General features: G+C 41.4%; 1 protein-coding gene across 1 annotated transcript in view; it reads right to left on the reverse strand.

Annotated features, from left to right (window-relative positions):
• Nucleotides 1-13,514, reverse strand: part of SEL1L3 (SEL1L family member 3) — a 99,876-nt gene that overhangs the window by 10,227 nt on the left and 76,135 nt on the right. Inside the window, exons 18-21 of the mRNA XM_047719046.1 lie at nucleotides 6,565-6,655; nucleotides 6,346-6,430; nucleotides 5,232-5,341; nucleotides 212-339 (exon numbers count right to left, since the gene is read on the reverse strand). Coding sequence (XP_047575002.1) covers nucleotides 212-339; nucleotides 5,232-5,341; nucleotides 6,346-6,430; nucleotides 6,565-6,655 — 414 coding nt within the window. The remainder of the gene's footprint in view (nucleotides 1-211; nucleotides 340-5,231; nucleotides 5,342-6,345; nucleotides 6,431-6,564; nucleotides 6,656-13,514) is intronic.

Below are 13,514 nucleotides of genomic sequence, written 5' to 3' on the forward strand. Positions count from 1 at the left end.
GATCAAGCACATTCTGTATAGTAAGCCTCAGATGCTAAAAAAGGGAAATAGTTTGGGTCCAGCTGAGTGTTCTCGAATCAGAACAAATCCTGAGCCCTTTTCATAACAACTGGTGTTACATAATAAGAGAAACTGACTTTAACCAAGAAGTGAACACCTCCCACTTGGGTTCCCCCAGATTCCACAGCATTAAAGAAGGCTCCAGACTCACCTTTCATACAATTCCTGGAGGATGGAGATGTTATTAGAATGGACAGTTGGGTCAATTTCCAAGAAATCCAAAATATGGTGTGGGATTATAGCACCTTCCTCAATGAGCAGAGCCAGGTTAAAAAAACCCTGAAAACAAGCCACAGACCAAACTCATCAACTCCTTATAATAAACCCCAGACACACACCCTTCATCAGAATGTAAACTTTTACAACCTCTAGGTTGTTGTTTTGGTTTTTTTTTTTTTTTAAGTCCCTCGAGCCAGATGGCTTTGTCATCTTCATTGATGGATTGTTTCCCTAAATATATGCATCTGAGAAATTTATTTGCAGGCGAACCAGGAGGCTTTCAGAAAATGCTGTGTCCCATCTGCTCAGAAGCCAGTCAACCAGGGGAATCTGTCCTTTCCTGCTCACTCCCTCAAGACAGAACTCCCTGGAAAATGTGCCCTTGTGTCATCAACAAACCAGAATACCAAGTTGAAGGCAATGTCTATCACTTACAGATTACGCTCTGGAATACCATCAGCATGTCAGAAATTGAACAGAATGTTCTCCTGACTGGCATTCTAACATAGAGAATCTGTCTCTTGCACAAAGTCACATACAGGGATTTGTCTCTGCTCTCCCAGGCCAGTGTGGAAAACTTCTTCTCACTATCCTCTTGGTACAGCTCCACTCAGATACAATTCCCTACGTCTTCCTGTTACATACCTTGTTCTCCACCCTCTGAGGTAGAACCTGCTTTAATGGGCTGTGCAGATCTAATGTAAAAAACCAACAGAGTTAAGAGCCTGACAGTAGAGGAGCTTCATAAAGAATGGGAGCTGCGGGGCGCCTGGGTGGCTCAGTGGGTTAAAGCCTCTGCCTTCGGCTCAGGTCATGATCCCAGGGTCCTGGGATCGAGCCCCGCATCGGGCTCTCTGCTCCGCAGGGAGCCTGCTTCCTCCTCTCTCTCTCTCTCTCTCTCTCTGCCTGCCTCTCTGCCTACTTGTGATCTCTGTCTGTCAAATAAATAAATAAAATCTTAAAAAAAAAAAAAAAAAAAAAAGAATGGGAGCTGCTACTCTATCCGGGGAGAGGCACAGTCCATCAGGAACAGAGCATGTGGCTGGACAGAGAAAACAACAAAAAATGATGTGTTACTTACCACTAGGGATTTACAAGTGAAACGGGATTGTTGCCCTTCAAAGAATTCATGGTCATGTTTTAATGACTTATATCCTCCCTTTGACCTTCCATTTCAGTTGCCACAGACAAGGATCTCAGTGAAAATCACCCCCAACAGGTTCTATATACGAGGCCTCTCATTACCATCCTATGCAATAATCATGAAAACATAACAGCAGCTAACATTTTCTGAGTGATGCTATATGTGAGGCACAGTTCTATTTATATATATACACACACACATATGTGTGTGTGTGTGTATTTACCTAATGCTTATAACAGCAAATTGAGATAGGTACTATTAGCCTCTCTATTTTATAGGTGAGGATGCTGGGGCACAGAGAGGTTAAGGAAATTGCCCAAGGTAACACAGCTGGACAGGGGCAAGACCTGGAATTCAAATGCAAGCAGACAGGGTCCAGAGCCTGAAATCTTTACCTTCATTATTCTGTCAAACAACCTCTGAATAGATGAAAGTGTTGAATCTTTGAGATGTACACAAAATACACACAAATACGGAGAAAATAGACTCTTTCTCCACTCTTTAAAAGGAACGTACTCTTAAATTTGAGATATTAGAAGAAAAGAAAAAAAATCACTTTTATGATTTTAATGCCTCTTGGAAAAATAGCAAATTAAAATAAATGGGAAAATAGACTAGGGGAATATTTGTATGCAATGTAATAGCTTAAGGTCCATTATCTACTGGGCAAATGTATAAAGAACTTAATTATGATTTAAATGGGGAAAAAAAAAACAGTATCAGGGATGCTTTGGTGGCTCAGTTGGTTAAGCGTCTGCCTTTGGCTCAGGTCACGATCCCGGGGTCCTGGGATTGAGCCCCGCATCAGGCTCCCTGCTCAGAGGGAAGTCTATTTCTCCCTCTCCCTCTGCCACTTCCCCTGCTCCTGCTCTCCCTTTTACTCTGCTCTTTCTCTCTCCCAAATAAATACATAAAATCTTAAAAAAAACAAAACTATCAAACCTCCAGTAGATAAATAGGAAAAGAACATGAATAGAGAATCCACATATATCATGAGTAAATGATCATAAAATCTATGTAAAAATGTGCATTGCCACTAGTAATCAAACCAATGCGACATAAAACAATAAGGAAGTTATCAACTTATAAATATTTTACTAGAATAATTGAAAGTGAAGTCATGAAAACATCCCATGCTGACAAGATTTCAGTTCTCTTCTCACACTCAACCACTGCTTGGTAAGGTATTCCTTGGAAAACCCTTCCAGAAAGCATATCAGCCATATGCTATTATTATGTAGCCATGAGACAATTTCGACTGATTGACTCAGTCATACAAGCCCTCAGATTATAAAGAAATTATTCAAATGGAGATAAAAGATGGAGGTATGAACATGTCCACTAAAGCACTCAATAGCTTTGCAAAACAACAAGAAAAGGCCTCCGTGTCTTCCTTAATAGACTATAAATCCCAAAGGCAAGAATATTGTCTATCTTTTTCTCTCCCATCCCCACCACTAAGAAGTGTCTAAGACATGGCAGGACTGAATAAATAGGTGCTAAATCAATGAATAAATTAGCAAATGGGAATAAACGTCCACCAATAAGATAAAGCTTAATAAATTACAGCCATGCGCACAACAAAATATGGGGCAGAGGCTAAGAATAATCAATAATTACAGAGACTATGCAGTAAAATGCACACATCCCTGCAATATGAGAAAAGAGATGCATTTCTTAAGGGGCACAGACACTGTTGTTAACTTGCTTGTAGACAGCAGCTGGAGGGGGATGGGAAGACAGGAGGGAGTAAAGCCCCCACCATGGAAATGGGCTGCATCCTTTAATTTTTATTTTCCTCTAAAATTACATTTTAATGTTTGCATAACATTGTTTGTCCAAAAAATAAACATCAGAATCGAAAATAAAATAGGTCCCCTAAATTTGAGTGCCAACAGATATCATTGAAGGGAGGTTGGCTCTATACCTAGTCCTTTTAGCATCAACTCTGATTTCATTCCAGAAGAAATAATTATAGGAAGGGTCATGTCCATTGAGTGTACTCAGTGCTGAATGTCTAATAACATTCAATCCTCATCCCTATGAGCTAAATGCTATTATTAACCCCAGTTTCCAAATGAGAAAACACCAACTCGGTGATTCAGTGACTTGCCAGGTAGGAATAGAAATGAAGTGGTAAAGACATGGGGTTTAACCCAAGTAAAGAAACACTCAGATATAGTACCTCCTTAAAAAACAAAAACAAACAAACAAACAAACAAAAACTAAGATGGGGATGAGATTCCAACCTTTTCTCTGTAATCAAACCCTGAAGCACAACACCAGAAACCTGGTGTCTAAGAAGACATCAAGCATGGGGCACCTGGGTGGCTCAGTTAAGCTTCTGCCTTTGGCTCAGGTTATAATCCCAGGGGCCTGGGTTGGAGGTATTGGGCTCCCTGCTCAGTGAGGAGTCTGCTTCTCCCTCTCCCTGTGCCCCTCCCCTTGCTTGTACTCTCTCATTCTCTCTGCCAAATAAATAAATAAAAACTTAAAAAAAAAAAAAAAGGAGGCATCAACCATTGTGACTTCCATTGTGAAAGTGACCCTGAGATTCTCACAGGAGAATTCTGATTAGCAAGTGTCAGAGAGAGGGAACCACAGGATCATCATGAGCTCACCACACTAATGATAGTTGCGAGCAAGACCTACTAAAGGATGCTAAAACTAGTGGATAGAAATTTGAGGAGAAACAGAATACATGCAGAGTTACAAACGATTTCCCCAGGGTATATATAAATTAGAAAGGAAAATGTTAACTTATAGGGGAGAAACCCAGCAAAAGCTAACATAACCAAGCCACACCAGTAATCAGACATACTAACGTCATGTATGCCTCATATGATACACCAAGAAGGACACATCACTTCTGTGCTTTCCTTGCTCAGAATGCATAACTTCATTCCATTCATGAGGCAGCAGAAGACAGCCAAATTAAGGCACAGTCTACATCATACGCAACCAGTGTTGTTCCAAAGTATCAAGGTCATGGAAGACAAAGACTGAAGAATTATTATCGATTGAAGAAGACTAAAGAAATAGGACAAGTAAATGTGATGTGGGAGGCTGAATGGGATCCTGGAACAGAAAAAGGACATTAGTGAAAAAATGAGTGAAATCCAGGAGAAAGCCTCAAGTATACCTAATGGTACTGAAGCAAGACTGACTTCTTAGTTTGATAATGGTATTGTGTTTATATGCAAGATAGTCACATTCAGGGAAGCTGGGTGACTGGTATATAGCAACTCCCTGTATTCCTTTTGCAACTTTTCTATACATTTAAAAATCCTCTAAAATAAGAACCCCCCCCTCCAAAAATCACCAAGAGCAACTTCCTATCACTGAAGTGTTGGTCCAACTCTATTAGCAAATCACTTGTCATTTGGACCACACTTCCTATTTCTTCAGTTTCTATGGAGGAGTTAGTTTGATGGGATCTTGTAGAAAGACTTCTGGACATGGAGCCAGCAGACGTGGCTTTAGGATCGGGCTGCTTTGCGTGCTACCTGATTGGTTGGCCTTGAGCAATTTATCATCTGATTGTAGTCTTGCTATCCTCCACTATAACTATAACATGGTCATAGTCATCTCCACCTTCATGAGATGGTTATGAAAATGGTGTGGCAACCATAGCAAATGCTCCATAAAGGTTCCCCATTAGGGTTCATGTCCTCACAGAGCTGAGAATGGATGAGAAATGACTTCGAGAAAGGGGAAGCAGATAAAGACGGGAGGGCTTGGGAGGACCCCAGCCAGGTCTTGCAACCTCACAAACAGACATCACCCAGGGCTCCTTTCTGTGGGTTACCTGCGAGTCTCCATCCAGGGCTGCCTGAGCATACATCTGCACGGACAACTCAAGGTCTTGGGACTGGTTTTGGTGGCCATAGTAGTAAAGGTCTCCCATTTTCAAATATGCTGCAGGACAGAAAGCACAGGCCCATTTGTGAAGTGGTTTTATTTGAGACCAATGTTTTAAAGGGTTGGCCCAGTCGCATGACTGAGAATTTTTCCTACCAGGACCTGAACACACAACATCATTGTTTCCTTGGTATGACAGGAAGTGGGGGAACGAAAACCTTTTGTGCCGAGCACCACCATTTCTAGACACATTTTCTTGCTTTGCTGGGCAGCTCTCCCAAACGTCTGCGAAAATCCCAGTCTGCAATCTTACAGTCCAACTGGCCAAGATTGTTTGGGGCACTTTATTTGACATCTGAAATTTTGTTGCCTGAGTCTTATGACTGATGGGCATTTCTTCATTCTGTTTAAGCCATATGTTTTATTTTTTTCCCTTGGAAAAAGTTTTGCCTAATGGTGTATATATCACTCAGTGTCTAGTCAGAAAAATAGAATCTATGCCAAGTAGTTCAAAAGATTTCAAGACTGTCAGGCAGGAACTGGAACCATGGGTATATAGCCATTGCTGGAGACACAGCCCAAAGTAGAGAGAGAAGAGGAGAAATACTTGGACTTCTCATTTCCTCCCACCCAGCAATCTCCTGCTGGGACCTCCCATTGGCTGAAACCAATCAGATGCCCAAGAACACAGAAGTCTAGGAACTGTAGTTCCTGGGGATAAACCTCTCCCATACAGAGCAGAGCAGAGGAAGACAGGGATGTATCTGAGGGCAAAACATCAATGACTGACAGAGGATCTCTCCAGAATAGCTTTCTCTTTTGAATTCTCACCAACTCTGAAGAAATGGTGGGTTCAAGCATTCAGTGGACAACAGAGGAGGAGAAGTGCATTGCTGGAGGCTGACAGCAGTTTACTCATGATCTTAATAGTAGAGATTTTTCACACTCTTTCCTAATTGTTTAGAAATATCATACTTCACACAAAGCTGTTATATCTTCCCTGTTACTAAAGATTAAAAGCTTCCAATGCTTCAATTTAGCACCCATTTTTCTATACATACCAAATGAAGGAGCACCGATTTGAAAAACAGAGAAATTATAGTATCTCCAAACACAATTAACACCCAAGTATCTCTCGGCCAGGTCCTAAGGGGATGGAGGGGGAGAAAAAGTTAATTCATTAATATATTTCAGCCGAGTAACTGATTTTGCCTTCATAAAACCCAATTCATCATCCTTAACCTTAGAGCTTCCACTCCAAGAAGAATACATTTACTTACTGGCCTCTCCTCACAGATGTGTGCTAAATTTGTCTGTGACACTTCAATTCCAGTTTCTGCTGCTAAAACATAATACAGCAAAGCTTCGTGCCTAAAAATAGATGATTAATAATAAATTTCATACAGTGGCTCTTACTAATATTCACGGAGAGCTTTATATTCAAGCATAAGAGGACACAAAATAAGCAATTTTTTTAAAGCCACAATATCATGAGTTTGTTGTGTGTGTGTGTTTTAAAATAAATACTGTTGTTAAAAATACTGCCTGCACTGATTTATTTTCGATCTTAAAGGCTGAACTCACTGATAAGGTTGGAGAGCTAGTTGATGCAACAGCTACCTCTACTGGCCGAACGGTGTGTGGCATGCTGGCTGGGTTGTCTATTGCCTTCTGTCCTTGAATCCTTCCATCCCAGCTTAGAAGAGATTAAGTGGCATTTAGAAAAAGCCCTGTGTGTTCGGGTCCCTGTTTTGTGAAAGGCTTCATTGGGCTTAGGATTCTGAGCAAGCTTAATTAGAGCTGAGTTTTTGTGAAGCATTAGAAGTTTGGCAGAGGGGAGGGAGTTTACAAGGGGCTTGATACCAATGACCAAACACACAGAGAAAAAAATAAATGTTCGATAATGCTAGTAGTTAATGATGGCAAAACAATGACAGAGGACTGTTGATCTGCTGAAAGACTGGTACAAGATTCACAAGACAGGGTAAAAGCAAGGGTTTGGGGGAAGCAAACATATTCCTATGGCCAATGCTTGTGGGAGGGCAGGTGACTCCAACCGTTAAATGCAGGAAGACTTAAGAATCCACACATCATTTAGCCAACAGTTCTCGCTTGTGAAGGTTTATTCTAAAGAAGCAAGAAACGTGCGCAAAGATTCTGTGACAACAGAGTTCACGGCAGAGCTGTTTATATGAACAAAAAACACTGGAAGCAACTTAAGTATCTGAAAATCAGTGAGTAGTTAAATTACCCCCGAGTGCAGCCACATTCAGATGAGGCGATTAAAAATGATGTTGTAGAAGAGAATTCAAAACCATAGAAAGATGTTTATGCAAAATTTTCCATTCAGTTTTAAAAAAAAAGAGCAGGATGAGAAACAGAGTGGTTCCGTTTTTGTAATACAGAAATAAAACCGAGCGCACACCTTCACAGGCTCATGCAGGTGCATGGAGGCAGAGAAAAAGAAAATAAAACCTAAAAACTGTTCATCAAAATCCTTATAGTACTTTCCTCTAGGTAGTGAAAATTGAGTCATTTTATTTTTTTCTTTTTACTTCTATGATTTCCTCCATTTTCTTTGTGTCACCCAGGTTATGAGTGACATTTTATTTTGACCAGATATCATTGCTCCTCAAGCTTCTTGGGCATTCTCAGGAGCTGATGTTAACTCTTTCTTGATTGCACCTCCACCCCAAAACTGGCTTCTGGTAGGGCTGGGGAGATTAGGAGAGCTGATTCTGAAATCCTGCTCTTTACACTGTTAAGGCAGCTTTTGATGGCCCATTGCCTAGGGACAGAGAGAGGTGACTGGGCATCAAATTAGGATGGTGAGACCTTCAACTGGACACAGTGCAGGTCATGGGCCATGTAACTGCTGAGCGAACTGATTCTTGGCTTCCCAGACACCCAAGGCAGTGGACCAATTAGCCCTGACTCATGCTAAAGAGAGACGAGGCTGGCTGGGCAGCTGTCCCCTGCACTGCAAGCCAGATAACAAGCCCACAATGGCAGCCGTAAGGATAACACAAAAGATGCCCAGGTGTTTTCTTACACAGCTGGCAAAAATCATGTTTTGTGACAAGAATCTTCAGAACAGACCCCAGATGGAGGGCGTGCAAAGGAGGCCTGGTCAGAAGTCCCCATCCCTCTACGACGGGACCCATTCCCAAGGTCTTACAATCTCACGTTTCTTTGGAACCAGTGCCTGTCTCCCCCAGGAATGGGTACAGGAAGGAGAGGGTGTAGACTTGCCAACTCAAGGTCACATGTCAGGCCAGGTCCCTCTGCTACTGTAACTGGATGGGATATGGCTCACATTATTAAAATGTAATCAAAATGACGTTTTCTTTGACAGCAGTCGGGCAGACGATTAGAATGTGCAAGGGAGGCATGAGGCTGACACTTCCCAGAAGAACTAAGTCACTAGGACAAACTTTACAAAGACAAGATCGTCTCTCCAAAGTTACTTTGGTGGTGGGGAGGGGAAGGGGGGCGAGTTTCATAGGAAGACTTCCACTGTCCAATTATTGTATAAGCCAAGAGGAAATGTCATAGAATTTCCCAAGCATTTCCTTTGAGGAAACACTGAAATACATCAGAAAGAGATGTCTATGAAACATCAATGTCAACAGAAGCACTGAAGGGAAATCCACCTCTGTCTTCCCTCCTGCAGAAGCAATCCTCCAATGCCGTGCACTCCCACACTGCCACCATCCGCGGGGGAAGGTTAGAACTCTCAAGGCCAGACTTTCTCAGCTTATTAAGACTTCTGAGAAATGACACCTCTGCAGAAATCCTACCCACATTTAGCCTCCCAGTGATTTGTTCTTATTTAATTGTGTTTCAACAGAGAGTGCCCAGAAGTATCAATTACAGATATTTCTATATTTATATTCATGGAACAAACATGTACGCAGCACTTAACTGTGGGCAGGAAGCCCAAAGATAAGCCACAAAGCTGTACTGTCCTTTCCATGAATTTCCTCAAGGCTTAGGAAGCTCACCAGAGCTTCAAGCTTTATTTCCAAGGCACTAAAGTAAAATTGTCCCCCAGGCAGTCATTCTGACAGGGATGGGGGTGGCGGGTGGACGTGGAGAGGAGGGGATTTATGGTAAAGAACACATTTGGGGACATATTTGCTATCCTCCCAGTTCTGCCTCAGCATATACACATAGAGAATTTTTATAATGATACATCTTAATAATCAATCCTTGGGCTGCTTGCTGTGAACTGTGAATTTGAGTACCTCTGAGCAGCTTCCCAAACAATTATATGATTTTCTTTGTGCTTTTCTCTGCCAATGCATGAAGCAGCTCAAACTGAAAAGATAGAAAAAAAAAATCCTGGGATTCCCCATGGGACTCAGGACCCCTGGTCTCTTGCAGAAAGGTGAATCTCTTTCAACTGGAAATTGGCATGCCTACTTGTCTTGCCTCAAGCCCACCATAATCTGGCTAACCTCCTGGGTTAAATATTTGGGGCATATTTAAGACAAAGGACAATAAAACACATAGCTCACAGATAAAACACACATGGGGGAAGGCAGAGAAATGAAACATGACAGCCAGCCTCTCCTTCACTGACTTCTTCTGGTGTCTGAGGACAGCCTGAGGCATGACAATAGTATCTTCCGTATTATGCCTATACAGCAAAAAGCACTTTTCTCAATCATGCTCCTCTTTTAAACTATCCTGTATGAATCTTGGAACAACACAGAAAAGCAGAAGCTCATCAAACTGACACATGTAATTTGAAAATAACGTCCAGAATGAATTCACTCACAGAAAATGAAAAAGGGGATGGACTTGGGACATTGATGGATGATTTAGTTCTATTACAGCAGAATAGATGGTACCAAAAAAGCCCCATCATGGTGTGGGGAGGCCAACATCCCTATATTTCCTATTTAACCTCAGGGTGGGCTTCAGACTTGGAGAATGGGAGGAAACAGAAGCACTTTGCCTCAATATATTTTGACGAGGATTTTGTCATTATAATGGATACTAGATGTTTCTTCCTGTTGATAGGAAAAAGGCTTTGGATCCAGACTGAAACTTAATACTTAGCATCAGCACCAAGATTGGCAAGGATATGGAGAAACAAAAATGTATACATGGTTGGCAGGCGAGTAAATTGGTAAAATCCTTTGGGAAAACAGCCGGCATTATCTTATAAAGGTGAACACTATCTTATAAGGTGCCTGCCCAGTGACCCCACTCCTAAGTTTATATTCTAGAGAAACTTTTCGTATGTATGTCAAGATATACCTAAAAAATGTTCATGGCCACACTGTTCTTAAAAACAACAAAAAAAGGGAAACTCAAACGTATTAAAATAAGAACTGATAAGTAAAGCATGGTCAATGACAGAAATAAAAAGGAATGACCTACAGATACATGCAACAAGGGATATGAATCTCAGAAACATAATGTTAGGTTTTTAAAAAAGGCAGTTGAACTATATGTAATTTGATTCTAATAATAGAAAATTCAGACACAAGCCAAACAACTTTACTGCTTAAGAATAAATCCACGTAACTAGAGGGTATCATGCTTAGCGAAATAAGTCAATTGGAGAAAGACAACTATCATATGATCTCCCTGATATGAGGAAGTGGAGATGCAACATGGGGGGTTAAGGGGGTAGGAGAAGAATAAATGAAACAAGATGGGATTGGGAGGAAGACAAACCATAAGTGACTCTTAATCACACAAAACAAACTGAGGGTTGCTGGGGGGAGGGAGGTTAGGAGAAAGGGGGTGGGGTTATGGACATTGGGGAGGGTATGTGCGATGGTGAGTGCTGTGAAGTATGTAAACCTGGTGATTCACAAACCTGTACCCTTGGGGATAAAGATATATTATATGTTTATAATAAATTAAAAAAAAAAAGAATAAATCCATGTAGAGCAAGACTATAAAGAAAGCAAGGGGAGATCAACAACAAGGCTCAGGGTGATGGTTAGTTCTGGGGACCAAGGGTAGGATGGGTTTAATTTGGGAGGGAAATGCAGAGGGTTTCAACTGTTCATTTTCTTTTTTTTTTTAATATTTTATTTATTAATTTGAGAGAGAGACAGTGAGAGAGAGCATGAGTGAGGACAAGTCAGAGGGAGAAGCAGACTCCCCATGGAGTTGGGACCCTGATTCGGGACTCGATTCTGGGATTCCAAGATCATGACCTGAGCTGAAGGCAGTTGCTTAACCAACTGAGCCACCCAGGCACCCTGTTCATTTTCTCACATAGGGCTACAGATGTTCATTTTATCCTTATGCCTGAGAATCTATATATATGTATCACATATCAGTTCATATGTATCAACTACTGTATGACAGAAGTAGAAAAAAAAAAAAAAAACTCAACTGGCTTATGCCACATCTCCAGTTCAAATGGTCAGCTCTTTTTACCCAGATTCTGACCCAGCATGCCCTTTCAGACTCTCCCTTCTCTTTGCCATCTAGTTAGACATCTCAGAACCCAGCTCTGTCATGTCACTACCCTCTCCTCAAACTATCGATAGCTCCCCACTGCCACATAAATTCAGTAAAAAGTGTATGACCTGACATTCAAAGTTCCATAGAGCAGCACCTCTTTGCTCTTGTTATCTGTCACTCCCTTTTACAAATCTTACCTGAAGGCAAATTAGTGGCTTAAAATTTTCCAGACTCATCCAGAATTTTCCTATCTCTTTCCTTTCATTTCTGCTGTTCCCTTCACTAGAAATGCTGTTCCCTGCATCCCTGCATCAAGGGGTAATCTCACCCACCCCTCAAGGCCATGTCATCTGCTACCCCCATCATGAAGGCTGATCTAAGTCCTACAAACCAGATAGTGTCTTTTCCTTCACAGAATCCTTCATGCCCTTTATATACTGATCATGTGTCTTGAGTTAGGGTTGTTCTGTTTGCCTTAGATCATGCACTCATTTGTATCTGAGCATTTCCCAGGTACCACCAGGTGCTGGGCCCTGGGGTACAAATCACCAGGCAATCAACAAGAGCAATCCTGATCTTAACGGGAGTAAGGAGTTAGGGAGGCCTTCTGGGCAAAGGAAACAGCAAGTTCAAAGATCCAGAGGTCCTACAAAACACAGTCCATGTGAAAAAACTGCAGATAGTTCAGCATAAGAAAGAAATGAGGTGCAGTGCTTGGGTGGCTCAGTTAGTTAAGCGTCTGTCTATGGCCTGGGTCATGATCCCAGGATCCTGGGGTGGAGCCCCTCAATGGGCTCTCTGCTCAGCAGGGATTCTACTTCTCCCTCTGCCTGCCATTCCCCCTGCTTGTGCCCTCTCTTTCTCTGTTAAATGAATAAAGTCTTTTAAAAAAATCAATCTTGTGTTATGGCTGAATATTGTAAGAAGGACGAAAGGTCACAAAAATCTGAATTCATCTTGACCTTCCCAGCCAGTTTTTAAAATGTGCTACCTGAAATGCTTTGTGATGTTAAATTCAAAAGCAGGCAAGAAATGTAAGCTATTAATAGACACTATGGGAAAAATAGTGTCAAGCATCTTCGTGTGTTTGTGTGTGTGTGTGTGTGTATGTCCGTGTGGGGGTGTTTACAGATGTGCTCCTTCTTTGGGAAAACCCACATATGCACTTCAGTATTTGAATGCCCTTTCTCCCCTAAAAAGCTTGTGGGGAACAAAGGGTGGGAAGTTTGGAAGATGAGAAGTAGAGAATAAATTAAATTCAAATTTGGGAGTTTTACAAAGTGAAGCTCACTTGGGAGACAAGATAAAACACTGGAAAATTATAAGGTGTATCAAGTGGAAAATAATAATTTCATTAAAATTTTTTCCCAATTGTGTGAAGTGAGGCCACAGATAATAAACTTTCACAGGTTGATAATAACAAACATTCCTTTTGGTGCTGTTTTCATTGGGTTTACTTCCCTGCCTCCTTTAAAATTTTCATTGACATGCTATCTGCTGATGATGCAGGCACTATGGACCAAAGGAGAAAATAATGTTCTCTTGGACTTGTATTTTAATTTTTAATTAAGGTTCAGGTCAGAGTATGCTCTATGATAGGTCTGGTCTAATGTTTTTGAGGCAGTGGACCAATGGGATATGTGCTGATTTGCATACCCTTTTAAGTTATTACTGAAATACCCAGATCACTTAGGCAATAATCCAGCCAAGAAAAGATGGCCCAGTGGAAAAGTAAGACAGAGTGGCAGGGCTGGCAGAAGAAAACAGAAAGATGGAATCAGGTGGAGTCTGCAGT

Source organism: Lutra lutra, chromosome 2 (genome assembly GCF_902655055.1).
Source record: "Lutra lutra chromosome 2, mLutLut1.2, whole genome shotgun sequence".
Lineage (NCBI taxonomy): Eukaryota > Metazoa > Chordata > Mammalia > Carnivora > Mustelidae > Lutra > Lutra lutra.